The 25,678-nt window shown below is 40.0% G+C and overlaps 1 protein-coding gene across 1 annotated transcript in view; it reads left to right on the top strand.

The window, feature by feature from the left end:
* GLIS1 (GLIS family zinc finger 1) overlaps nt 1-25,267 on the top strand; it is a 184,632-nt gene extending 159,365 nt beyond the window's left edge. Inside the window, exons 7-10 of the mRNA XM_008502546.2 lie at nt 119-269; nt 13,935-14,119; nt 21,330-21,497; nt 25,131-25,267. Of these exons, the coding sequence (XP_008500768.2) occupies nt 119-269; nt 13,935-14,119; nt 21,330-21,497; nt 25,131-25,267 (641 nt within the window). The remainder of the gene's footprint in view (nt 1-118; nt 270-13,934; nt 14,120-21,329; nt 21,498-25,130) is intronic.
* Nucleotides 25,268-25,678: the final 411 nt, after the last annotated feature.

Genomic DNA, 25,678 nt, shown 5'->3' with positions numbered 1-25,678 from the left:
AGTCCCCCAGCAGAACCAGAGAGCTGTCTTAGGGTTGGGTGGGGGATAAGGGGATATTCCAGTTGGGGATTTTCAAGCACTTCCTTGCTTCCTTCCTTGCTTATTTTATGTTTCACAGGTATGTACAGTGGTCCCAGCACTAACCATAATGGTCCCTCACCAGGAGTTCTGCCACCTCCTCCTGACATCCCCTCAAGACACCACCCACTCGACTCCACCCTTGCCAGTCCACATCACCATCAGTCGCCGTTGGAGAGTGCCAGGGAAGGGTAAGTGTGTGAAATGTGCTTAGCCTCTGTCTGGGATGATATCAAACAATTACTTGTTTATTTTACTTTGCATTGATGCTGTTCAAATTAAAAAACCCTGGCCCAAACTGAGCAATTTTGCTTGGTTTGGAATCATAGGTCATGTCATCCATCCCATGTCCCTCCCCCAGGACAAACTTTGACATTATTGTTGGGTTGCTCAGGGCCTTGGCCTTCAACAAAACACCCTGAGATATATATATATATTTATAGCATGCAATTGCATTTAGAATTTTTTTTCTGTAGTAATTCTTCGTTGTTGACTTCTTCTAGGCTTGGATAAGTGCAGAGAACTTTTCTCAGCCAAAAAGAGAAATCTCTCATGGGGTCAAAACCCGAACTGTGACTCGTTCAGGAGCAAGGCAGTGTTTGCCTTAGTAAGTCAGTGTCAGAGCAGGAGGCTTGCTCACTTCCTTGTTGTCTGATAAGAATTTTCTGTAACACATCTCTCAGCAGCAGGCATTAACCAGCAGGATCCTAATCAGGGAAGAGAGTATTATCACACTGATTGGGTAGATCCCATTGCTACAGTGTGGATTGCATTGCAGTGCTACAGTATCTGGTGTTTCTAAAGCAGGGTTTTCTCAAGGATCTCGTAACATCTTCTCAACAGTGAAGAATTCCTTTCAGCCCCAAAATTCCACTGTTATCTTTTTGCTAATACTTTTTTTTGTGCCTAGACTCATCACATTTACAGTTTTTCTTCCCAGCACTTTGGACAGGGAGGGGACTTACAAAGTGTAGAAGGCTGTCAGTAAGGTGGATTTGTTTCTAAGGCACTTCATGTTTTGGTACTGCTAATAAGAAATAAAATAAGAAATAAAAGCACAGTCTTGACCAGAATGAGGGCAACAGACAGTTTTCCAGTTTGAGAAGTGAGAGGCTCCAAGATGAGTTCTCCCTGTGGCCTCTCCTGTCTCCATTCCAGAGCACAGCACTTCTGTTTTCAGCAGGATCACTGTGCTCAGCAAAGAAAGGGTCTCAGTGAGCTCTTTCTGCTGACATTTTGATCATGTGCTTAAGCCAGAGTTTACATCAGAATTGTCTCCACTGTTTTCAGTTCTAGTGGGACAGGTATTCTTTCTCAGAGGAGGTAACAGTGCTGATTTATTATCTCAGTGCTGATATTCCTAAGTGATGTAAAGTCTTTTTGCAAGAAACACCATACTTAGTATCCTATGACAAAATGTAAAAGTGAGATAACAGATGGCTGATCATGAACCAAACGTCAGTGGAATGTATTTCTGAATAGTTATTTTACAACAGGATATCTAGTTTCATGAGATTATTACTTGGAATTTTTCACCATCTCAAGGACCATTTTCTAAACTCAAAATAATATGCATTTAGCACTGATATACTCAGTCCAATATATTTTTTGCTGTATTTTAATTGTTTATGCTTACATTATTAATGACTGCTGAAATAAAGCCTGTACATGACATTTCAATCATAAGGACAGAAACTTAGTGTGAACTAATAGTCCTTAAATTATATTTAGCACTGTTTTGTTTAAAGCAATCCTCCATTTAGCTGGGCAAAATCACTTAATAAATCCAATGCTGGAGCCACTGAATTATAGACCTGTTACACCTATGCCATTACTCATATAAGATATATATGGTTTACAATAGGAAAGAAACACCTAACACTACCTTTCCTCATACTAACTGCTCCAGCTTTCTGGCACACATAAAATGTTTTGCCTCATTTGTCAGCTGTCTCAGCATTCACATTTAAGTAAATGCAAAGAATTTCTGCACTGTGACTCAGTATGATGACAACACTGGATTGCATAGTTTTAGTCTGTGGAATGAACCAAATGATTACTATCAAGAAATCTAATTACTGAGTCATCAAATATGCAAGATGCCAAAAACTACATGAGGCAGAGTACAAACAGTCTACTCAAGTTTGACATCAGATTCAGAATTTGATTTAAAGGCTTTTTCTTTTTTCTTTTTTTTCTTTTAAAAAAAAAGCTCTATGTTATACCACCCTTTGCCAAAGTCAATAACAAGTGCAGCAGTCAATTTTCCCAAATGGTTTGCAAAGACATTTAAATAGTTTGACAAAATTATCTAATTCATTTGAAAATGTTCTAACAAACTCTGACTTCATTACCAAATGTATTTATATTGGCTTCATACAATATGGAGAGTATGTTTTCAAATTCTGGTATGAAGTGTTTGCTAGACAAAAAAAATTACTTCTATTGCTATTAATTAAACTGAAAGTGTGTGACTGAGGAATACTTTGGCATCCAAAAAGTGAGTTTGCCATGATCCAGGTTTAAATATTTTTTTTTTTTAATTTCAGGTAGCAAAGGTTTATTTTAGCATTTCTTGTAGCATTTGCCATGTAGAATGTCTCTCTTGCTTTCACTTTGCCCATTGCAAAAATAGTGTATTTTGATTTCTACCAGAATAAAAATGGAAAACCAGTTTTTGGTATTAAATCTTAGTGGATGTTGCACTTGGCTTTCTTCTTAATGTTTTTTTTAGCTGTTATCAAAGCCCTCTAAAAATGTACTTAGTTTCACTTGTAAACTATCTCTGTAAATTCCAGTTTAAAATATTTAGTGTGATAAATTATCAGCTTAAATGAAACTGATACGACTGAATTTAAGTGAGCTGGAGTGGTGGCACCAAGTTAGGGATTTGCACCAATTTAGCTAAATAACCTAACAAGGTCACTTTGTAGGATTTTAAACACGGTCCCTCTATATGGGACTGTGAGGCCCCTGTCACTTGTGTCGCCTATAACAAACCCCACTTATGTTCTCAAAAGAAACTGGGGGTGCTGACAAATAACTTTACTGGGAAGGTGATGTGTCTCCAAGGGAAAGGAAAGTGTCCTGTGGTAATTTAGGTCATTTGTGCTCTGTAAACACAACAGTAAATGGAGGACTAGTGGGATTAAGACATCTGTGATGTCCATAGATGGTGATTAATGAGAACTCCGAGTCCAGTCTTGTGAGCCTTTAATATAAAGGTTTAAGTATTCAAGGACAGAGGCAGAAACTCACACAATTCTCTTGGCTTCTCACCAGCTAACTGCTACTAGTTCAAACCAGGTTCCATGCCTACCAGAAGAGCCACTTACCCATACAAAATCACAAGAAAGAGGACTCAGAAACGATCAAGTGTAAAGAGACAGTTTAGTCAGGCTGCTTGAACATCAGAATTTTTCTTTGCTTGCTTCTAAGCATCTGTTAGTCCAAGTACCACAGAAATACTTACATGTAAAGAGATCTCTGTTAAAAATTTAGTCCTTCATTTATCTTTACATAAAGTAATGCAACAGGCACAGAGCCTCCTTTCTTGCTCAGACGGAGGACACCAGATTAGAAATTTCTGATCTTTTTAAGGTTGAAAAGAAATACTTAAGGAAAAATCTTGTGTGTTAGGTTTATATTTGTACTACTACCATATATTGCTTTGGCAATAACAGTCTGTGAGCCAGCTCCTGCCCACGTTTCAGCCCTGTTCCACATATTGCCAGGACCCTGTCAGGTGCCTCCATTTTGAAGAAGAATCTGGCCCGGCCCAGCCTGCTTGCTTGGAGCTGTGGAGCTGTGAGAAAGCACCATCCAACCCCTTCACATCTCTGCCCTGTGGGACTGGGCTTGGCTTCAGCTTTGGTGGAAGATGATGCTGGCATAGAAAGGGTTTAGTGGGAGCTTGCTCATTGAATGGATCCCTACTCAAATTGTTTCAGTCTTGTCTCCAAGCAGCTGGTTTTCTGGAGCATTGCTATTTCTAAAGTAAGATGTAAGATTTGCCCCAAAACTAGTAAAAGAAATAGGAGAGATTCTTTTCAACAGGTTGTGAGATCTCCTTTAACTGCCAGAATCTGTGGCCAGATAGGATACATTTGTGTACCTAATTCTCATTACTTTCAGTGACAATTATGTGACTAACTACTCAGGTCTAATTTTTATTCAACTTTAAGTTTGTGAAGTCACATGAATAAATTGACTAGTAGCTGGCATGTTGCTAGATCTTTGTAGGAAACAAATTTTTACTCTCTACAAGTACTCTGGAGAAATAAATACCTACACAGTTTTTATGATAGTTGCTAGGACCAAGGAGAAACATCACTCATTCAATGTGGATTCCACTGGAGAATACTCTTCATTTATAATAGAATACACAAGTCAGTGTTTCAGTCTTCCTTTCAAAAGCACTAAAACCAATAACAAGAAACAGATATCTCTGACAGCTGAAAACATTTTCAATGGAGGGAGCCAAGAACCCATCATAATTTATCTCAGTGTTATGGATCTGAGCACGCAAAAGGGGCATCAGTACATCTGTCCAAAGAAAGAACAATGTACAGGTGCAGAGCTGAGGTTCCTGTAACAAAGAAAATCAGTAATTAAAAGCATCTGGTTTCAAATCCCAAGTAATTTATCTCATTGTAGAAAATGTGATCAGAATTCATTTATAATCATGTCCAGCTTTACTTACACAGTATTTTTTCCCCTGTTAAAGCTAAATTAGCATTAGCACAGACTTATTTCAACAATACATGTTTAAGAATAACTTAGTGGTTGATCGTGGGGAAAAACATTGTTTGGCCATCAGCAGAATTAGGTGGGCATGTATTTCATTTCTGTTTCTGAAAGGGCTGGGCTGACATTCATTAGAGAGCCTTCATCAGTGGGGCTCAGCACATGCTGTGTTGCCTGCCTGTAACCAAAACTCTTAGACTACAAAATAAGAGAATTACAGAAGGTGGAAGGTTAAAGGAGTTGGTCTGAGTAACTCAGAAACCCTTTAACTGCAGCCCTTCAGCATTGTATTAATGATATTAGCCATCACTGATTTTATCTCTAGTTAAATTTACACTTAAAATCTGGAAAGCAGATTTTTTTTTCCTTTCCCCCTCCCTTCTTCCCCCCATATTCTCTTTTGGTTTTTAACCAAAAATTCTGCAATTAGATGTAAGTTACCTTAACACCTCCCACTATTCAGTATTGACAAAAGCAAACATCAGCTACCTGTAGAGGATCTACCTGCACCTGGAAGCATCTTGCTGCCTGTTTGCCAGAGGATAATGACCTTAAATGACTATAATAAGACAGATCAGCCCAGCATGCAGTACATGCCAGATAACACTGAGCAGACAATATCTGTGTTTGATTGCATGTCTTTGTAATTGACTTCCTGGCAATCATTTGAACCAAAGGCAGTGCTTGTTATTTAAATATGTTCTGATATTTCTTTGAGCACATTGATAAGGAGTTATTTCTACTTTTGAAATGCATTTCCCTGCTAGGTTGCTGGCAAGAATAGTTTTTCAAATCTCACTTACATGTAGCAGCTTCCACTGCAGTGACTCATCAGCTTCATTTCAAAGATTATTCTACAAGCCCCTATAAACAGAAATGTCTTTAAGATTGGCCCAGTTCCCATGATGATTGCTGTGATTAACTGCTCTGCAGAAATTGCACATGCCAGGTCAGAAAAACTGTAGAGAGATTAATTTAACATAGAAAAAACCATTGGGATATATCTGTGAGTTTGTGTATATGTGTGAATTTGTGCAGGTAAGGAAAAGCATCACAAAATACTGAGTTATGTTTAAGGCCCAACTGAAACTTGCTTGTGTATTTGTTAGGAGAGGTTGTGACTATTTCAGACACTCTGGACCTGAAGGGAAAGCCCACACAGAAAGCTTTGGTGTGTACCAGGAAGGGATTCCTTTGGCTGCTGTGCAACTTTGAACTTGAATCTTTTTTCCTACCACTGTTGATTGGTCTTATTAAGAATACTGTAAAGGAATTAAATGACCTAAGAATCTTCAGTCACATTAAAGGTCCTGTAGATAGAATTCTCCATAATGTTGATGAAGCCCCTCTTACTCCTCACAGCTAACTGACTCCTGCACCCCTTGTACAGGCATATGTTGATGGGTGAGTGAAGAAGCAGAACTGGAGTAAAATAATCCAAGGCAATGCTGTGAATGAAAACTTGTATCTGGTGTTTGTCTAGATGCAAGGGAAGTGGCTGACATCCTTACTTTAGAGATGTTACACACAGGGATGTCACACGCTGCACTGCAGCAGGGGTAGGAATAGAGCTGGAGTCTCTACAGCTGTCACCTACTCAAGCTGGGCACAAGCACAGTGAGGAAAGAGGAACAGAAACACAGTGTCTGTCCAGCAGGGACAGGGGCCTTGTGTCCCAGCCCAGCAACTTGTTTGCTCATTGTTTATAGAAAAGGGTAATAAAAAGCAATGATGCTCAGCAAGGTGATTTGCAGTGAAGGATTTATTGTATCAGGGAGAAGGGGGGAAGAGAAAAAGGAAGAAAGAGGGAGAGAAGGAAAAGATTCCTTGCATTCCAGACACATAGCCAGAGGCACCTGGCAGTGATTAGTGCAAAGGTTCACCAAACTTCAGATAGAGTCCATCTTAAAAAAAAAAAAGAAAGTGAACAGTATAACTGTTTCCTGAGCATGTGCTGACAGAAATTCCCGTAGGGCAAGACCCAGAACAGAAACACGTGGCAAGAGATTGGGCGCTATCCAGAGACCAGATTAGCAGAGCTTTACACATCATTTTTAATATTATGGGGAGAGATGAAAATCAGTGTTAACTTTTTTTCCCCCCATTAAAAAAAAAAAAAAAATCAAAAAAAATCTCCTAGTCCTGGAACTGAATTGGACTTTCTCACGATATAAGTAACTCTAATGCTTGGGGGAGAGATTTTATGAATGAAGTGGTTGGCATGCTGTGTTTTCTGGTAGAACCTGGTTTCACAAAAATCTCAGATTTTGTAACTTGCTGTGATACTGCACGAGTCAGTCAGGATAAAAGGTGGAGCTTCTTTGCTTTGTACTTCTCACTCTGTTGCGTTTTTAAATTCTTCCTGTCATATTAATACAAGTTCAATAGAATTCTCAAGGTAAAGATTGTTTAATGTGATGATAAGTTACGCATGATAACTGTATTACAAGATGGTTTTATAACCCAAAATAATCCAAAAATCATTCTAGATATGGGACAGCTGTTTTTCAGTCTGGATTTGGACCTGTTTCCACTGAACTGAATGGGATATGGGTTGAGGTTCTTTGTCTAACTGAGGAATCTGCCAGTCAAACCATCACATCATAAAAAAAATCAAAACCCCAGACAGTTTTCATATTGGAAACATCCCTATCTTAGATATTTCTGTTTTGTGGTTACACTTCATTCCCATTTATTATACAAGAATCTTAGTTTGCTTTTATTTGCATTACTTTTCAATTTTCAATTCTTTTCACTATTTACCAACTAAGTATACTCTGTGTAGGTTTTTGTGTAGTTATCTCTGTTGAGATAATGAACTAGATAATGAAAAAGCTCATCTTACAACAGCACAAAATCTGGCTTCCCCACTTCTTATTCTGTGTTAATTTGTCCAGGAACTGCTTTTGAATGAAGTCTGCCTAAAGCAAAGTGTAAAACTGTTTCTTACTAAGTGCTGTGAATAAATATAGAAAACATACATCCTGACATCTTGACAGAAAGCTCAGAAAAATCAATGTCAATACATATTTATTTTTTGGTTCTTTATGTTGCAGCAATATTGGAACAAGACATTTGGCATGTGCTGTGAAAATGCTCAAATTCTTACACGCCACTGCCTACTTGGGGAGGCTGAACCTGGAGGCAGGAGAAATAATGCTGAAGCAAGATAATATTTGTAGCCCAATAGGTGTCTTTTCTATAGATCCCTGTTAACTCATGGTGTACCTAGATAGTTTCTTCACATCAGCCTTACAATTTAATATGAACTTTCATAATCCACAAAATAGAGATGGTTACAAGATGTATACAAAAGTGTTTCTAGGATTTCTGTTTGAGATTCTTAAAAGTATGCACTTCACAAAATAAGAGAGGAGGCAGACTAATATCTGCTTTGGTTTGGCTTTTAATTTTCTTTTACAAAACCCCTCTGTTAAGATCCTGATTTCTGTGAGTTCCCATTGAGATGAAAAATGCTTTGCAGTTCAGGTGAGGAATTGGCTCCTTGTCCAGATCTAACACTTGGTTTAATGACTCTTTGTGGATAGGATCCCATCTGGCTTCAAGAGCTTCCCTTCGGAAGGACTGGGAAGCTGAGTATTTTTAAGACAGGATTTTTAGAGTATTTTAACACCACAGCGTTTAGCATGGTGCAGAAATATGAACAGTATCATAGACAAGGTATGGTCTCAAATTAGGCTCAGTTCTTCCATTAGTTTTCTGTCAGTTGTGTGGATGAAGGTATTACATAAGATTTTTCTGATTAGTCTTTTTACTTAATTGTCTGCTAATGCATCCTCAGGAGAGGAGTGCATTATATCTGCAGTTCCACCTGAAGCCCCCCATGAGTAGTATTATGTCTTCAGCACCATCCTACACATGGTGCTTCAAAGGGAATTTGAAAAAACTCCCAATACCTGGTCAACCATACAAAGCTGTATGATGAGTGAAGAGAAAGGAGAATTCCTCTCTGACTCCTTAGGTGATCAGTTTACATCCCAAAGCACAAGATTTGATTACCCCTCGCCTAGCATGGAAATGTTGGTTTTGGCCATTCAATTATTCAGTTCCCTATTAAACAAACCCTAGGTATTTTGCTTGATTCTGTGACTTCCTGTGGCTATGAATGCCACAGGCCAGGGCATGCTGTGTGAGCAAAATGTTCCTTTTGTTTCAAGCTGACCTGGCTCTCTCTGTGGTGCGTGCCCTGTGTCTTGGGCAGAGCAGAGAGGCAGCGGCGGGCTCCTCCCCTGCACCTCTGTAGTCTGAAAAACTGCATTTGAAATTCTCTTCTTTCAGTGGCAGGCTTCTAGTTTTGCCAGATTTACTTTGTAAGAAAACCTTGCCTTACTATTCTAGTATCTCTTTAGTTTTGAGCTCCCATGTTAACGCAGCGTGTCAAAACTGAGCTGGTTTTACCCCTCTGCATCATATGGTCATTAATAAGTAGATTCTCCCTGCATCTGACTGTGTGGTTCCCTTTCTGTTGCTGTCACTGCTCAAGAAAGTTGAACATTATTCCCACAGCACTGATGTTCCCAAAAGATATAGTAAGTTTAAAAGCAGTCAACACATCTAAGGAATGTAGATGCTTTGGGTGCAGACCTCTCTATATGACAGGGATTGAGAAGCCATATGGTCATGGGGTCCAAAGTCAACAAAATGCATCTTCAGGTGAAAAAGCATTCCTGCCTGCATCATGTATTGCATACAGCAAAGTTCTGGGCAAGCAGGCAACTGGAAATCTGCTGCATTCAGGAAGGACTTGCTAGTAACTTCATTAGTTTCTAGGAAGTCATGGCTTGGAGTAAGGTAAATGGATGGTTAACAGGTTTCCTGTCACATAAGGAACATATGGTTTCTGATAATGGAGTAGTAAATGCTCTGCAGTGGGTTAATTTGTTGCTTGAGTTTCTCAGTATTTACCATCAAGCATCCTTGGAAAATAGGATAGACTAAATTAGCAGACTGCATCAGCAGTACCAGATCATCTGTAGGAACTGTTGATTCCTGTGAACTTTGTCAAAAAGTTGTTAGGGAGATAGCAAAGTTTTATGCTCCTGAACAGAAATATTTTGTGTAGCCAGGAGCTCTCAAAATTAAAGAATTAAGGAAGGATAAGGAATTTTTCTTACACGTGTGTGAGATATATTTATATATCTCTATATAGGGAAACCACAACACTATATATAGGCACAGATATATTAAAAGGCCCCAAAAGGACCTGAACATTTACTGAATTATACAAGTTACAATTAAAATAAAATATATGGTATATATTTATTATTAATATCTAAACCAAAGCAAACTGTGGTTACAGTACAGGATTAACAGGAAATGTCCAGGCTATTGGTTATTGAAACATATATGCCTGAGCTACTGCCTGGGAATTTTTAATGTATCCAGCTGAGTTCCTTGTGTAAGTAGTTTAATGTTTCTTCCACACAGAAGGCATCTCCTTTTAAGCTCTTTTCTGTTCAGTTTGTATCAGGAATGATTTCTCCTCTTTTTAAACAACTTGGGTATCACAGCAACCTTATTAGCAGGCAAATATTCAGAAGAGAATTGAGAACAAGGCAGTGGGAACAGGACAGCGGATGAAAAAATTTGTCTTGCGTGTGCCAGAGCAAATTCACACAAGATCCATACACACAAAATAAAATTTTAGGGACCAGCTTGAGCTGTAGGCATTCTGGTGACTATTTTAAGGAGACAAAGCCTATCACTGGCCACTCTTCTAATATAGCCATTTTTTTTCTGCTAAGCAAAGCTCTTTCCTAGCTAAAAAGTCTGTCTTAAATTATGGGAAACATGTTAAATTCTCAGTTTGGGAGAGCTGAGCAGAACATAGTAGATTTTAGAGTGACCTGCTCAATTGTATGAAATCCACCTTTTTGCAGAGGAGGCAGCCATGGTCAAATGTTACAAGGAGATTTTAGGGTTTCAGGTCAAGTTCCTGTTGCAAGTTCCAGAAGTTCCTGGGATATGGGATTCTGCAGAGAGCCATGTGCTGGGCTTCAGCCCCTCTGCACCCCTCCTGCCTGGCGTGGGGAATCTCACCTGGGGAATCTGCTCTTAACCTGGCATTTCAAAAGCTGCAAGGCATCAGTGCTATCCTGACACACCCAGGAAAAACAGGAATGCAAAAGGGTGTGAATGGGGAGAAGCACAGCTTTAGAAGTAACAAGGAAAACTGCTATGCTCTTCTCACATGGTGAAGAATTCAGTAGCCTCTGGGAGTAGTTAAACTGGGTAGGGAAGCTGGGATTTTTAGTATTCCCACAGCTGGACACCTTACATGTATCATTTTTGTTTGACATGCAACATATTTGCATAGAATTAAAAAATGTGATTGCCTGACCACCCGAACAAAGCACTCGACAGAGAGCAGCCCAGCAGGCCCCTGTGGGGTGCTGCTTTTCCCAGCAGTAGCCAGGACAAGACATTTCAGGATAAGGCAGAGGAAACCAACACAGGCAGTTGCAGAGTCCTCGCTCAACAGAAGTATTTTGCTCTCTCATTCAGAGTGGTTTCTGGCTCATCCGAGCCTTGGAGTTTTTAGAACATCTTTTGTTTCTCTTTTAAATTTGTGTGTGGTCATTATCCACATAAATGTCACTATCAGGATCTCTTTTAGCTATTATCTTTCCAATGAAAACAACTGCAAGCTTTTAAACCTTTCAGATAGAAGCATTTCCAGGCTTCTAATAGCATTTCTGGCATGTCGAGGACAATGTCCCTGTGTGTGCCATTTGAAGGGGCTGGTGACCATTTTGTAATTTGTGGCTGTGCTTTGCCAGCACTCCCTTGCAGCCTTAGCAGAGGTGGTAGCAGAGGCTTTTCTGCAGGTCCCAGAAGATAATGACATCCCCAGCTTCACCACACACCAGCACTTGAGAGCATTTGCAGAAGGTGTAACTTGTAGCTGGGCTGCACAACAGCTCATTCGTATGAAGCTGTTTCTCTGCTGAGACATTTGAGGAAAAACTCCAGCCCCATGGGAGCCTACCTTAGCCTTTAGCTGCTTCTCAGCAGATAGATACACTCCGTTATTCCCCCCAAGCACCCATCTCCATCAGTTCAGACTCCTGAGAGCATTTTCTGTCTCTGACCTGAAGAGGGCACAGGTGGCCCCTGTACTCCCTGCACCCACACATTCCCTGTCCCTTTTTTACCACCTCTGCAGCCCGCAGGTTCCTGAGCTCTTTTTAATAAGCACTTAAATCAAAACACAAGTAAGGTGTAGGCTTTTTCTTTTTTTCTTTTTTGCATGTTGGCTTTTAAAATTCCACTTTCTTTTTGTTTTACATACTTGCTGATCATTGCTTATTGGGGACAGCATTACCTTTCTCATGAAAAATTGATTTTCCAGTTCTTACATATATGGCTGGAAAATATCCTCGCCTTCAACCACTTAACAATACTGGTTTATTTCTTCAGCTGGGGGATATTCAGAGTCTCTGTGGTTTGTATTATACGCCTTATTTTCCTGCTTTGGGAGATGGAATTATTTCAGCATAGGATGGGCTTTGACTGGTTGATTTATTTAAGCCCCTTCTAATAGGGTGTCACTGTGACAGCTTTTGGCAGTGTTCCTCTGTGCCTCATGTTAGATTTGATTAAGATGTTGTCGCCATTAATTCACAGTTCATCTATATTTACCTCTTGAATGCTCCCATGTACTGCTTTGCCCTAAGTCAAGCATAGCTTCACTCCCCAAGTGTAATCCTAACTGCTCCAAGAAGAAGTCATGTAAGTTGGTGATTGCTATTGCAAATCATGTTTTATGGTGTTTAAATGGCTTGTGCAGTGGTAAAGGAAGACACCAATGATAGTTGTAAATTTTTGTAGCTGATTCTTTGTGTGCCTGCTCTAGTTTTTGCTCAGTATTTTTTTTCCAGCCAAGTGACATATATTATAAACTGCAGGGATATTTTTATTTTTACACCTCAGGACCTGTGGCTGTGAAGTTTCAACGAGGTGGCTCTCGGACAGACAGGTGGATTTTTTGGCATCTGCAGGTTCTAGTGCTTCTCAAAGAGCTGCTTCTTATGTTTAGCAAAAGCTCCAGAAGCAGCAGAGTGTATGTTGAACATATGGCTCCCACATTTGGCAGTGTAACACTGGACTATGGAGCATAAGGCCATTTGTCACAGCTGCCATAGGAGGGGAAAAAATCCAATTTAGACCTGGTTATCCATTTATAGGCTTAGCTCTACAAGAGGCTTGTACGAGTGGCCAGGTTGTTGGTGCCATCTTCTGCACCATGTCACTATCTGCCTGTGTATGTCCAGCAGACACTTCTCTGGTAAAGGGTTTGACCTTTCTGGGCCAGCTGCCTGTGGGACAGTGGTGTAGTGGCAGGGGGGAAGCACTGAAGCTTCTCTGCTCCACCAGTGGCAGACGATGCCAAGGATTTCATGGAAGTGGTCATGGAGGCTCTTCCTCCAGTTTCTTGTGGGAATGCTGGCTCAGGTTTGGTTCCCTGAGCATGACTGACCCCCATGCTCCTGTGCTGGCCCAAGTCCCAGGTATCTGGGGGAATTTTCCATCTCTTAGATACAACCATTCCTCAGTTATCCACAGAGCAGTGCTGCCACAGGCACTTACTCAGGCTTTTTCTTTGAAAGGACAGTACCACCTGCTGCAGTTAAAGCTCTAGTTCTAAGCCTAAAAAAATCCTTTGTGAGGAATAAGCATAAGATGATTTTGTCTTGACTGAAACTGGGGTGTAAAGCTTTACCCCATTACAGCTATGAAGGCATTTGGACTGTCTCTCTAACTCCATTATCTACTTCTGTTTGCTGGCCATATATCTCAGCTGAGGAGATTTTAAATTAACACTGAACTGTGTCTAAGTTGCCTACTGAGGAATGGTGTCATTCTTATCCCATCATTATGGCTGGTATGGGAAGTCAGTGTAACTCCCTTTCCTCCTAATGAATACCAGAAAGCAGCACTGCATTGGTAACTTTTTAAAAAAATATAATTTGTACCTGCAAAATAAACATTTTCCATAGTTTGGCTGTCACGGATATAGGGCAAATAGTATTTCATTTTCCCATATTGTGATGTGATATGTGAAGTTTTTCTGTCTTTTCTTTTTCTAGGCTTGCTCCCAACATAATCTCACCACTTGTCAGCCCCCTGAAAGCATTAGTTCCTCCTTCCCTATTGCAGAAACACGGCTCTCCATCATCCCACAGCCAGTCACCAAATGGGCAGCAATTTTCTGGAATACCAAATAAACCGTATGCTCAGTTTCAAAACCAGACTGTACAGCAGGGATCTCAAGGTAATTCTTCCCTCTTTTTTTTTTTACAGGTTTTACATTTTCGGCCAGTACTGTTTTATTCAGGGGACTGACAGCATTTCAATGGAAATTCCAGTTTTTTAAGTGGCTTATTCTACATACAGAGCAAGTTTCAAAACAGCCAATCTTTTGCATTTACTTGGGTTTTAGGAGGGGCCCTACAAGAATGAATTATGCACCCAAATAACTTGAAATAATTTCTTCATTTAAAGAGAAGTGAAATATTTAGCCCAGGCTCACTCCTTGATCATCAATAAAGAATTGTTCTCACCATGTAGTAGATGGCTACTTGCTGTGCACTCCCCAGACTGCACATCCAGCCTTCCATCAGCTTGGAGAGTGATGCTGCTGGAGCAAGAACCATCCACTCCCAAAATACATGGGCTGAAGTACACCTTGGCAATGTCCTGCTCAGCCTACCAACAGTGATGCACTAGACATGAGCTTAGACAAAGAAAAAATTGTTTAATATTTATGTTTTGGAAGCTTGGTATCTCCATTATTTTATATAATAATATGCAAAGGCATTTTGTACACATGTGGAGTGCCAGTATGATCTGAGGACAGGACTGGGAGCAATAAAGCAATTGTCCCAGTGCTTAATTTAAAACATTTTTTTGTACTGAATGACCCAACCTTTTAAATTGGGAGCTTATTTATCTATTCTACCCATTTACCCACAGTTCTGCCGTGGGGACTAATTAATGTTTCTTCCATTTTTGAGGCACAAAGTAGCAAAAGATATTATTGTCACAGATTCTTCAAGTAACAGAAGCTTACATATTTAAGAAATATGTTATATAATCCAGATGGTATGCTGCTTAAGTGTGGTAAATATTCACAGTAAAGAAGTGTGCAGGACATCTGTCTGGTTGCAAGCACAACCAAGTGTGTAAGTTTATACAGGCAGATAACCAGCTTTTTGAAACTCATTTCACAGCTGTACTGTCATTTGTATAAGGTCATTTTTGGCTGGCAAAGTATCACATGTGATCCATTTACCAGTGTGCAAAACAGGAGGTTTGCTCTCTCTCAGTATATGCTAAGGCAAGGTCTGAAGCACAGGAGTTGAGCACAAACCAGAGAGCAATTCACAGCTGTAATGGGGTTCAGGATCCCAGCAGTTCCCTCTGCCCCTCTTTCATTCTCTGAGGAGTATTTTTACTCTTTGGTTGGACTGACTTAGTTTGAAAAGTTAAAGTGTGTATTCTATTAAATGATTTGTGCCAAAGAAAAAACTAACTCAACCTGATGCTCAACAGATTATTCAATTTAAAAAGATTAACTCTGTAAGGGAAAAGTGGCAGATTTATGATAGCATATAATGATATATGATTATGTTACTATAATGAGCTAAATAACTACAAGCCACAAGAGGAAAGTTTAGCAGCTCATTACTAGGCAGAAACAAATGCACAGACAGAACAAGTTTTGAACCACTTAAATAAATTGACTTTATTCCTTACGAAAACCACATTTCCTTTTGAATGAATTGTTGCTTTCTAAGTGTTATGTTGTGTGGTTTTGAAAAAGCAATAATTTTCCACTTTGGCCAAATGTTGAAGTATTATTATAAATTCATTATGGAAATGGTCATTCAAAATCAATTTTGATTAGCAGCCTTTGAAATCAATCGATCTGTAACCTGTACTTAGCTGTGCTCTCTCTACATCTTTTTTTGCATCTCAGTTCATTAACAGGGCAGTTTTCTAATGAATCTGTAGTAATCTGGGAGTTTAAAATTTTTGCCAGAAAACAGAAGAGTATGTAAGTCTAACTGTAGAACTTGTCTTTGTATGGAAGTATATAAACATTCTGGAGCTGAACTTTTTAGAAGACAGCAAGCTTCGTCAAGCTGGTAGCAGAAATATTGATAATGAAAGAATAAGCTGACATTATTTATATGTTTAAACCTTGCTGTAGTAAGATCACATGGAAATTATTACACGCTGAAAGAATTTGGCAGGCAATGGCATCCTGTGGTTATTTATACCTGACATGATTCCTTGTCAGAAATTTTATGGAATTTGAAAAGCTGAGATTTATTTGCACATACATGTAAATGACATGACATAACAAGATGGCATTTAATGGGCATATTCCAATTATTTGCTCATTACATCATTCATTTTAAAGCTGCTTGAAGTTTTCTAGGCTGTTTCTTAGAGAAACAGAGGCAGTTAGTGCACTGTGAAGTGGCTAGCTGCAGCTTTTCTGTCACAAATTATTTCAAAGCAAGATTTTAACTAAATGTTGTGTTTGGAACTCAGTTTATTCCTTTATTAACTGTTATATTTCGATGTCTACTGTACATAAAACATTTAATAGTGATCGTTTAAACTGACAGGACAGTCAGTAAATTCTTCACTTGAAAATTAACCTAAGAAAAATTTTGCTTTAAATCAAAACCGAAGGAAAACCTGAAAGCCATGTGGAAAAAAAAATATTGGTGAAACACTTGTTGCCAAGTTGGTATTACATTTTTGCTCTCCTAGAAGAAGCAGGGATGTTAGCACCAGACAAGTGTTATTGCTTACATCATAAGTTAACCACTGAAGGGAGTCTTTTTTAAGAACCTGTAAAAAATGCTCCCAGTTTAGTTTATTCTAATCAACCATATGTGGTTGCTAATTGAACCATTGGTTATGGGATTTTAATCCTATCTTAATTCCTAATACTTTATGTGTAAAGCATGTCAAAAAAAATCTAAAGGAACCCACAACTGAATTAAATAAATCAAAAGCCCCTATGTTTCATACTGCACACTTAAAAATTGCATAAATGTAGTAAAACTCTGCCCTGCATTGCAAATGCAAATCAAACATTGTATTGCCTGCAAGCAACAAGTTTCATTTCCTGTGGTTATGTAAAATGGAGGAAACCTTATCTGGCAAGAGCACCCCTTATTACAGAAGTCCTTGTGGTTGCTTAAACTCACATGGCCTTTCCATCTCTTGTTTAATGACTTTGGTTTTCCGGAACACTTAGCATTTAAACAAGCTGGCAAGTTTCCCTTTTTAATAGCATAAAAGATGCGTGAGGCTCAGATCCTCCAGAAAAGACTGAATCCTTCTTGAGCCAGGCCAAGCCACCAGCACGAGCCAACATACCTGGTGCTAAAGGGAACTCTCTGATTGTGCCTCTGTAGCTGTGCCATGGGGTATAGAAAGTATAGAAGAAGTCACGAAAAATATCTTCCTGACATAGCAGCTCCCTGGTCCTGCCATCCTGAAACCTGGAGGTATGGAATTTCAGTCACTCCAAGACTCATTTCCGCCTTCCAGGACTGACATTCAGCTGGCTACATTTTCAAAGACACAAGCACATTTCTTCCTACCCAAGTGTTGTTTCCTTCCCAGTTTAAGTACAGGGAACATCCTGCACATCTTTCTATACATCCTAGCAGTGGAACTGCAGATCATGTTCACCAGTTGCAGTCCTTTAGTGTTTCAGAGGTAAGGCCAGAGTCCTCCTGACTAAACCAATTCTTCTATCACTTCCCCTGAAGCCTCCACACAGTCATGTGAGAGTTTATGCTGAAGATGAGTCATGTAAACACACTGAAGAGAAATCCAAGTGCCTGCTGATAGGTCTCCAACCAGGCAGGCAACTGTCTGCTGTGAAATCCTTGCATAAGGGATAAAGCTGGCACTGTCTCATTCACTGATATTCTTGTCTATATATAAGAGCTGCCTTAAGCCTTAAGCCTCCACCTTTCATCAAATCTGCTGAGTTGGAAGAAACCATCAGGATCATCAAGTCCAACTCCTGTCCCTGTGTAGGGCACCCCCAGGATCACACCATGTACCTGAAAGCATCATCCAAATGATTCCAACTCAGGCAGGCTTGGTGCTCCCATTTCCCTGGGGAGCCTGTTCCATTGCTCAGCCACCCTCTGTGTGAAAAACCTTTTCCTAATATCTAACCTAAACTTCCCCTGATTCAGCTTCTTATCATTTCCCTGAGTCCTGTCATCAGTCACAGGAGTGAAGAATCAGTGCCAATCCCATCTCTTCCCCTCACTTTTTTTGCAATTGCTAAAGCTATTGGCTGTCTCCATCTTTACCCTTTGCCTTTCATCCTCAAGGAAGCAGCTACCTGCCTTGTAGTCCACTTCTCCCGTAGCCATCCCTGTGCCTCTTCCTGACACACAGAATACTTTCCATGAAGCCTCTGTCCCCTTCCTCCAGGATCTCACTGTCTCATTATTTCTAAGAAGCTGATGATAAAGGAAGTAAGTTTTCGTTTTACTGCTCAGATCAGAAGGGTTAAAGTCCCATTTTTAGTGTCATGGTTTGTTCTACCTGACTAATGTTCTTGCTGCCAGCTTTCCCTTCTTCCATCATATTTCTTTAGTTTGCTACCTGCATTTACCACTTCTGCATTTATCTGCATTTACCATTAGAACAGGAATGACATGCATTTTCTTTGGGAAACACTTAGCAGGAATTTGGTCCTGGTGAGTACAACAGCGTAATAACACAAATGTTTTCCTACACTGGAGCTCTTCATTGGACAGTTCCAGTAACACTTTCTGGGCTGCCTTTTCACATTACCACAGAGCGATGCTGAGGGATTGCTACTGCAATCCAAAGAGGAATCTGATCACTTCTGGCAGTTCTTTTCCAGGCTTCTGAGTCTGAGGCAGTTCCCTGCCTCAGGTATTTTTTCCCAAGCAACTAGACAGTGTAACTTAAAACACTTCAAATGAAACCCTCACCCACAGGTCTTGAGAAAACCCTGAACCAAACTAGTTTCAATCCAGTTCTGTCATGCTTGGCTGCTTGGCTGTTCTCTGATTTTCTAAGCCACTGTGCCAGCCCTCTAGATCAGAAAGATATTTAATTGATTTAACAAAGGCAAGCCTGGGAGCATGACAAAAGGGCAGTGATTACAGAGACAGAGAAAACACATGTCATGCCTTCCCTAGAAGTGATGCGTGTAGCAGACATTCTGGAAAAGTTTCAGTTTTTTTCTCAAGCAAAGCATATAAGTGCTCTCTGCAACCAGTTATACCTCCTCTGAAGCCAAGTGTCTCATTTTTTTTCACTGCTCAACTCAAAGGGATGTATTTTTAGAAGACTTACAGCAAGCTCATGTCTTGGAAACAGAAAAGTCAGGGTAATTATCAAAAGCCGATCAATAAAGCACTGTACCTAAAACCACATCAAAAGATGGCTTTGCTGCCTCATAAGAGGTCTTTGGTTTCTTGAGCCAGACTCTTTAGACAGTAAATAGAGGTGGCTGCCTATTTATTCCAAGGAAGTGCATGCACCATTTAATACTCAGCCTTCCAAATTTCTGGGCCTTCTTCTACAGAGCAGGAAGCACGAGCAGCTTTGGTACAGTGTGCAAAGTGTCTTTATCTAACCCAAACATCCATCAGGACTTCCCCAATCCTGGGTATCAACAGTTCAGGTATTTTGTGGTAGAGGATCATAGGTTCTCAAGAAACAAATAATCTAATCCTTGCAGATTCTGCCAAAACACATACTAAACTGTGAAACCTCAGAGCAAATCTTTCAACACTTGATGAGTTCATTGCATTTCTATTAAAAAATTGCCTCACTTAGCCTTATTTATTACCACCTTAGAAAAACATGAGCAGAATGAACAGACAGACCCTAAGCTTTGCCTGCTACTATCTACTTGGTCAAACTTTGGTAGTAAAGGGGAAGGGTAGAAAAAGACAGGAGATCTTTCTCAACAGGAAAAAGCTTATACATTGCATGATTTGTTAGGGACAAATTCCACCCTGTCCAGCACCCAGGTGCTCTGGTGATAGGCACAGATATTTCATTTCTAAACAAACAGACTGAAAAGCTGCACAACTGGCCCAGCAGGCCAAGCCTTCCACTGGTGAGGGGAGTTCTGCTGACCTCTGTCAGCTGAAGTTCTGGTTGTGTCTGTGTTTGATTGAACTACCTGGAGGTTTTGTAGTAGTTCCTTTGGCAGTGTTCAAGTTTGAGTAAGACTGAGGGAAGAAATACAACAGCTCCATGTTTTTCTAGCAATTGGAGGAAACTCCTGATAGCACAATCTACTCAATTTTAAGCCCAACTTGGTTGACTGTAGGGACAGATGTAAGGGACAGAACATCATTTCAGAAGGGACTTGCAGAGAAGATAGGAAAAAGGATATTTACTGTGAATGTGCAGTTAGTGTGTGATGCACCTGGAATGAGGACAAAGTTATAGAGGCAGAAGGAGGGGAGAGAATTAAATCAGGCCATGGCTGGTATAAATCTTTTGGCATACTTACGGGGGGAAATAACATCTTCTTTTAGGATGTTGGCACAGACTTGTAAGTTGCAAAATTCCTTCCTCAGCAATTCATTCCCTTTACTTTCCCAGCAATTCCTTTACTGTTAAATGTCCTCTTTTATTGTGTACAACTCAATCATAGCTTCTGCTGGCAAAAACCCAAGCACGAGACAAGAAATGTAGGGTATGCAGCAGGCAGAAGCTAAACATGCTCCAAAAGCAGAACAACTGAGGCAGGCAGAGACCATACAGATTTATCTCAGCACCTTTCAGAAGCAAGAAGAGCCTCTAGCTCAAGTCAGTCTTCTCCTGATCTCCATCTGGAGTCAGTTCTGCACCTCTAGTTCAATTTTACTAGCAGACTGTGGCCCCCTGTGTTCAGTGAAAGGGGTTTAATTTGAAACAAGAGCAGTCTGAGAAAGCAGAGGTTTAAGGTACTCTTAAAAGGCATTTTGAATAAATTGTTCTGTCCCCAGCAGCACATAATGCACACTGGATGGGAAAGAACTTAACTGAAAACAAAGCAATGTTATTCATTTAAATATTGCATGATTGTGTTTAAATTAAAATTAATTCATTATAGACACATTCCCTTATGAGCTGAGCATCCTGGACCTGATCCAGGGGAGTACTTATTACTTAGGTTTGAACACAAGTGGGCTGCTGACTGTATTCTGCTGATCTACTGCTTGAAATAAAGCACATCTTTGAGATTTCTGCTTGATGGGGATCACAGCTCACAGCACGTTGTGGGACTGAGTCTGATGTAGCTTTTTTATTATTACGCCTTACAGAATAGCATGATCATTTTTCCATAGTTAAAACTGAGGAACTCAAAGCCCCCACAATAATAATGAAATACTCTGACAGAAACAGAGCTAATACCATTGCAGGAGTGTTAAAAATGTGTGTGCAATATCTGTTTTCAGGTTACCAAGGCAGCTTTCACTCAATACAAAACTGTTTCCACTATGGAGACTGCTACAGAACAATGGACCAGTCTGTCACCAGTGATGTGCTGACAGGGGAATCCCATTGCTTTAATGCTCTGAGACAGAATGGCTATCACATACTCAACGCACCTTTAGCATCAACAGGTAACTTATTCTGCCTATAAAGAATTATATATGTGAGATTTTTTAGCAGGAGGGGAAAAGAACACATTTTCTAGTTGGTATTATTATTATTATTATCATCATCATTATTATCATTATCACCATCACCACTATTATCATTATTAGAAAGATATATGTTTGCATTAAAAACTGAGTTAATGAAATTCACTTGCATCTATAAAAATCCCAGAAGGAAAGCAAACTTGTTCCCTCTGATCCTCCTCTATTTGACTGATAAGACAAGTTGTCCTCTTGTTTGCTGGATGTCACAGGGACCACACACCTCTGGGTGACAGCAAGGCAATGATTGTGTGGGCTATTCACTGTCCATCTCTTCAGGTATGCTCAGGCAGGGATCAAAGTTAAGAACATGGCTAACACAATTCTGAAGAAAATAGCAGCAGCAGGAACTTCCTGTCCATCTAAGAATAAAAAGATGACTTTGTTTTGCAGTACTGGTGTTTACCAAACAGAAAGGCACTGCTTTGATAAATTCAGCTAAAAATATTAGTTAGTTCCTATTGGTTGGGGTGTTCTTTGTGTTTATGCTGATGCACATTCATGGACACACTATGCACATGCATAATGTAAAATCTGCCACAAGTTATTATAGCTACATTACTATAATGCTTCAGTATTTAAGCCTTCATTTTTGTAAAGTATTATTCTGCTTCTAAAGCCACAATTAAGAATTGACAGAATTACTGAAATCAAACAAAATGTGAGTATTGTCAGAGCCATGAAACACTACCATTTACTGCAATCTTTACTTAGATAAGTCCTAAAAATTTTCTCCGTGTCTGAATTCAGGAGGGCACCTCAGTTAAGGACGATACTGAAAACATATGTTAAAATGCTTTTGAAATGGAGCCTGAGTCAGACCACAAAATTAGAGTTGACTTTCCTGTTTGTTTTGTATTAAAGGAGACTCTGTTTAGAGACAGCGTGCATGCATTTGTCTGTTGTTCCATACTAGAAAGTGTATGCATCAATAACAAACACAAGGGAAAAGTTTAAGATGAGGTTTCAGCTTCAGCTTTGAATTCTTTTGTGTTATTTGTAAGTTTGATGTTACTAAAACATAGTTCTTCATGCTAACATCAAATTTCAAGTTTAGATTGACAGCCTGCAGTATTTACAGGACAGACTAAATAAACTTTCCAAAAGAAATTGTAGGAGCAAAGAATAATTCTATGGCAAGACACCAACTTCAACAGCAGTTGATTTTTCTGTCTGGGGCTAAACTATTATGAAATGTTTCTGTGTAATATTTTTGTTTTCAGAGTGGTTATTGAGGTATGCAAATACTTAAAAGGCAGAAACATAAATATATATGAAATATATAAATCTTGCCTCATCTTTTTGTGTGTAAAACAGAACCATTCAGCTTTGCAAGATTCATCAAGGCCATGCATTAATTTTTTTTCAGGCTTTTATAGCCCCATTAATATTAAATGAGATCTCATCTCACAGGAATGCCAAATGTGACTGGCAAACAGTTGTTCCATGAATCACATTAACAGTCAATAAATTTTTATTTTCTGTTCAGGACTTTGGATAGTTTACTCTATCTCGAATCTAATAATGATTTCTGGGGTGTATGCTTATCTTGGGTTTTGTCCATTTGTGGTTGTGTATCCACCCTGTATACAGGCTCATCAAATAGAAATTAGCATAACATAAACACTGACAAAAATGATCAAAATACTGTTCACTCAGCTTGGAAAGACACAGCACAGGGCAGACGAGCGGCCAAGTTGGTCTTCCAGAGACTTTTTGGCCACACATGCCAGAATTCTGCAGACAGCAGAATTTGACCTGTAAACTAACAGTAAATTAATACGTCATAGGAAAATGCAGAAATGTAAATAAGTAGAGAATTTGGTCTCAAATAATGAAAACATACCTAATAGTAAAATACCTATAATTAAGTTCTTAGGACTGAGCCAACAGTTCTTTCTGAAATCAGGACTGGCTGTGTTAAGACTCAAGGATCTGCCACAACTGGTGGAGGTCCCAGCAGAGCCTGGTGCAGTGCTAGGTTCACACTCACCTCCAGAGCTGGGCAGTCAGAAGGCATGAGAGAAAGGCTGAAGAAGCAACTTCATTTTCCACATGGGGAAATTGAGGCACAGAAAACCAGTCATTTCCCAATGGCTCCACAGAGCTCCTCCATCAAGCAGAGAACAGATCTAAGTGCCAGGGCTTTACCCACCAGGATCAGGCACCCACACACTCACATACAGCTCACATGGATGTGATTTGTAAGAGCTATTTTCTACATCAGACAGTAACTGGAGTAATCTTATTCCATGTGCAGCCTCATCTGACTGAATGCTGCTGATGATTATTGAAACTGTGGTAGGTGGACTCTGCTGGCTGGGTGCAGGGTCAGAACCTGACACATGGACACTTTTCTGAAGACTCAGCCCAAGTCAATACACAAGTTAATGTGTATTTACTCAAGACAATAAAACACAACACATACATACTTGAGAGGTTGAACAGAACGTGTCAGTGTTTCCTGTAGTCCTTTGGGCAGGGGGCTGAGGGCAGTTTGGGCAGTGAGTTATAAACTGTTGAAGGAGAAGGTTAGGAGGTGCCCAGTCTGCAGGCTGTCAGCAGGGCCATGGGGCAGACAGGAGAGTCCGCTTGGTGTGAGGAGTGTAGGGACAGGGGCAGAAAGAAGAAGGGCAGGACGTGGGGTGAGCACAGCAGGGGTGAGGTGAGGAAAGAGCTGCACTGCAGTAAAATTATTATGTGCTTCTGAGCCTTGACTGGGCAGTTGCAAAAGCAAGTTATAGTGGGGCATAACAGGAAATGTTAATGCCCTTTAGGGTAGGCAATAAACCTTTTGTTTCAGGCTCCTTGGTTCTCCAGCTGCCACAGCACCTGGGAGAAGGCAAACCTGGTCCCTTCCACTGGGTTGCACAGCTCAGGGAGGCTTTTCACAGCTGTGAACTTTTGCATTATAAAAGGAGGACAGATAAATTCTTCCCCACCATGGCAGCTTTCTGGTAGCCTGATGAGCAGCAGCCTGCTCCAGCAGGTGAGGACCCAACCTCATGGAGAGCTTTGGTGGGTTAAGGACAACATGGTGCACAGCTCCTTCCACATGTCCTGACCCAGACATGCTTCTGCAGACCTCTGCAATATGTGGGGATCCAATAAATGCAGGATCCAGATTTCTTCTACATCCTGAAGCATCTGTGAGACACATGGAAGATTTCTCCTAAGTGCCATTAAAAGGAGAAACACAAAAACAAGAGGACTGAATCACTTTTAGTGCACATTTAGTAGGATCCTTGCCCACTCATTGTTCTGACATCCTATTCAGATAATGACTGTGAAGTCCCAAGAGAGCCATACACTGATACTTGCACTTTGCTTGCAAGTGGGCAGCTTTCCACAGAAATGAGTGGGAGCTTCATCTACTGTGACACAACTGCCCATGGAGATCAGTTTGTGTATCTCCTGGGTGTCTTTGATGGTAAACCCTATTGTCTTTTCATTAACACTGTACTGTACTGTACCATCCCAGGCCTCAAACTCTGCTGCCTTCCTTATATGTGCTGTGGTACTAAATCATGTCCATGTAACTTGTCACTCTTCCAGGCTACGAGGCAGTCTCTGAAGCTCAGTGTGTTTCTGAAGACATCGTCTCCAATGGGACTGAGGAAAATGGATTCTTCCAAAACAGCGCCTTTGATCACTGCTTGAATCACATTCCTTCCATCTATACAGATACCTAAGAGCAGTGCTGACATTGTTTCCTTTATATTACCTATAACTATGTATGTAATAACAAAGGTGTTGTTCAAGTACTTTTATTTAGTCTGTATCCCTATATGTGTTCATTTAAATAAACACCTCACATTTACCAAACCATTTTATACATGAATAGTCTGTATAAGATAATATTGGAACCTGTTCCTTTGCTGTGGCACTTTGGAATTCATGCTTTAAGGGAATGAGAAGCATTTCAAGCAGCTTGTTTTGTAAGTTCTCTCAGTAAAGTGTAAATGTAAGTTATATAATGAACTTGTAAAGAAGGTTTTTTTTTTCCTGAAAAGTATGTTTCAATTTGAGAATGTTGGTCCCTCTAATCAGTTTTCATCTAACTCATTGGTCAATCCTTCTCTTTTTTTTTTTTTTTCTTTTCT

This window comes from Calypte anna, chromosome 8 (assembly GCF_003957555.1).
Source record: "Calypte anna isolate BGI_N300 chromosome 8, bCalAnn1_v1.p, whole genome shotgun sequence".
NCBI lineage: Eukaryota > Metazoa > Chordata > Aves > Apodiformes > Trochilidae > Calypte > Calypte anna.
This window is presented reverse-complemented; position numbering and strand designations above follow the sequence as displayed.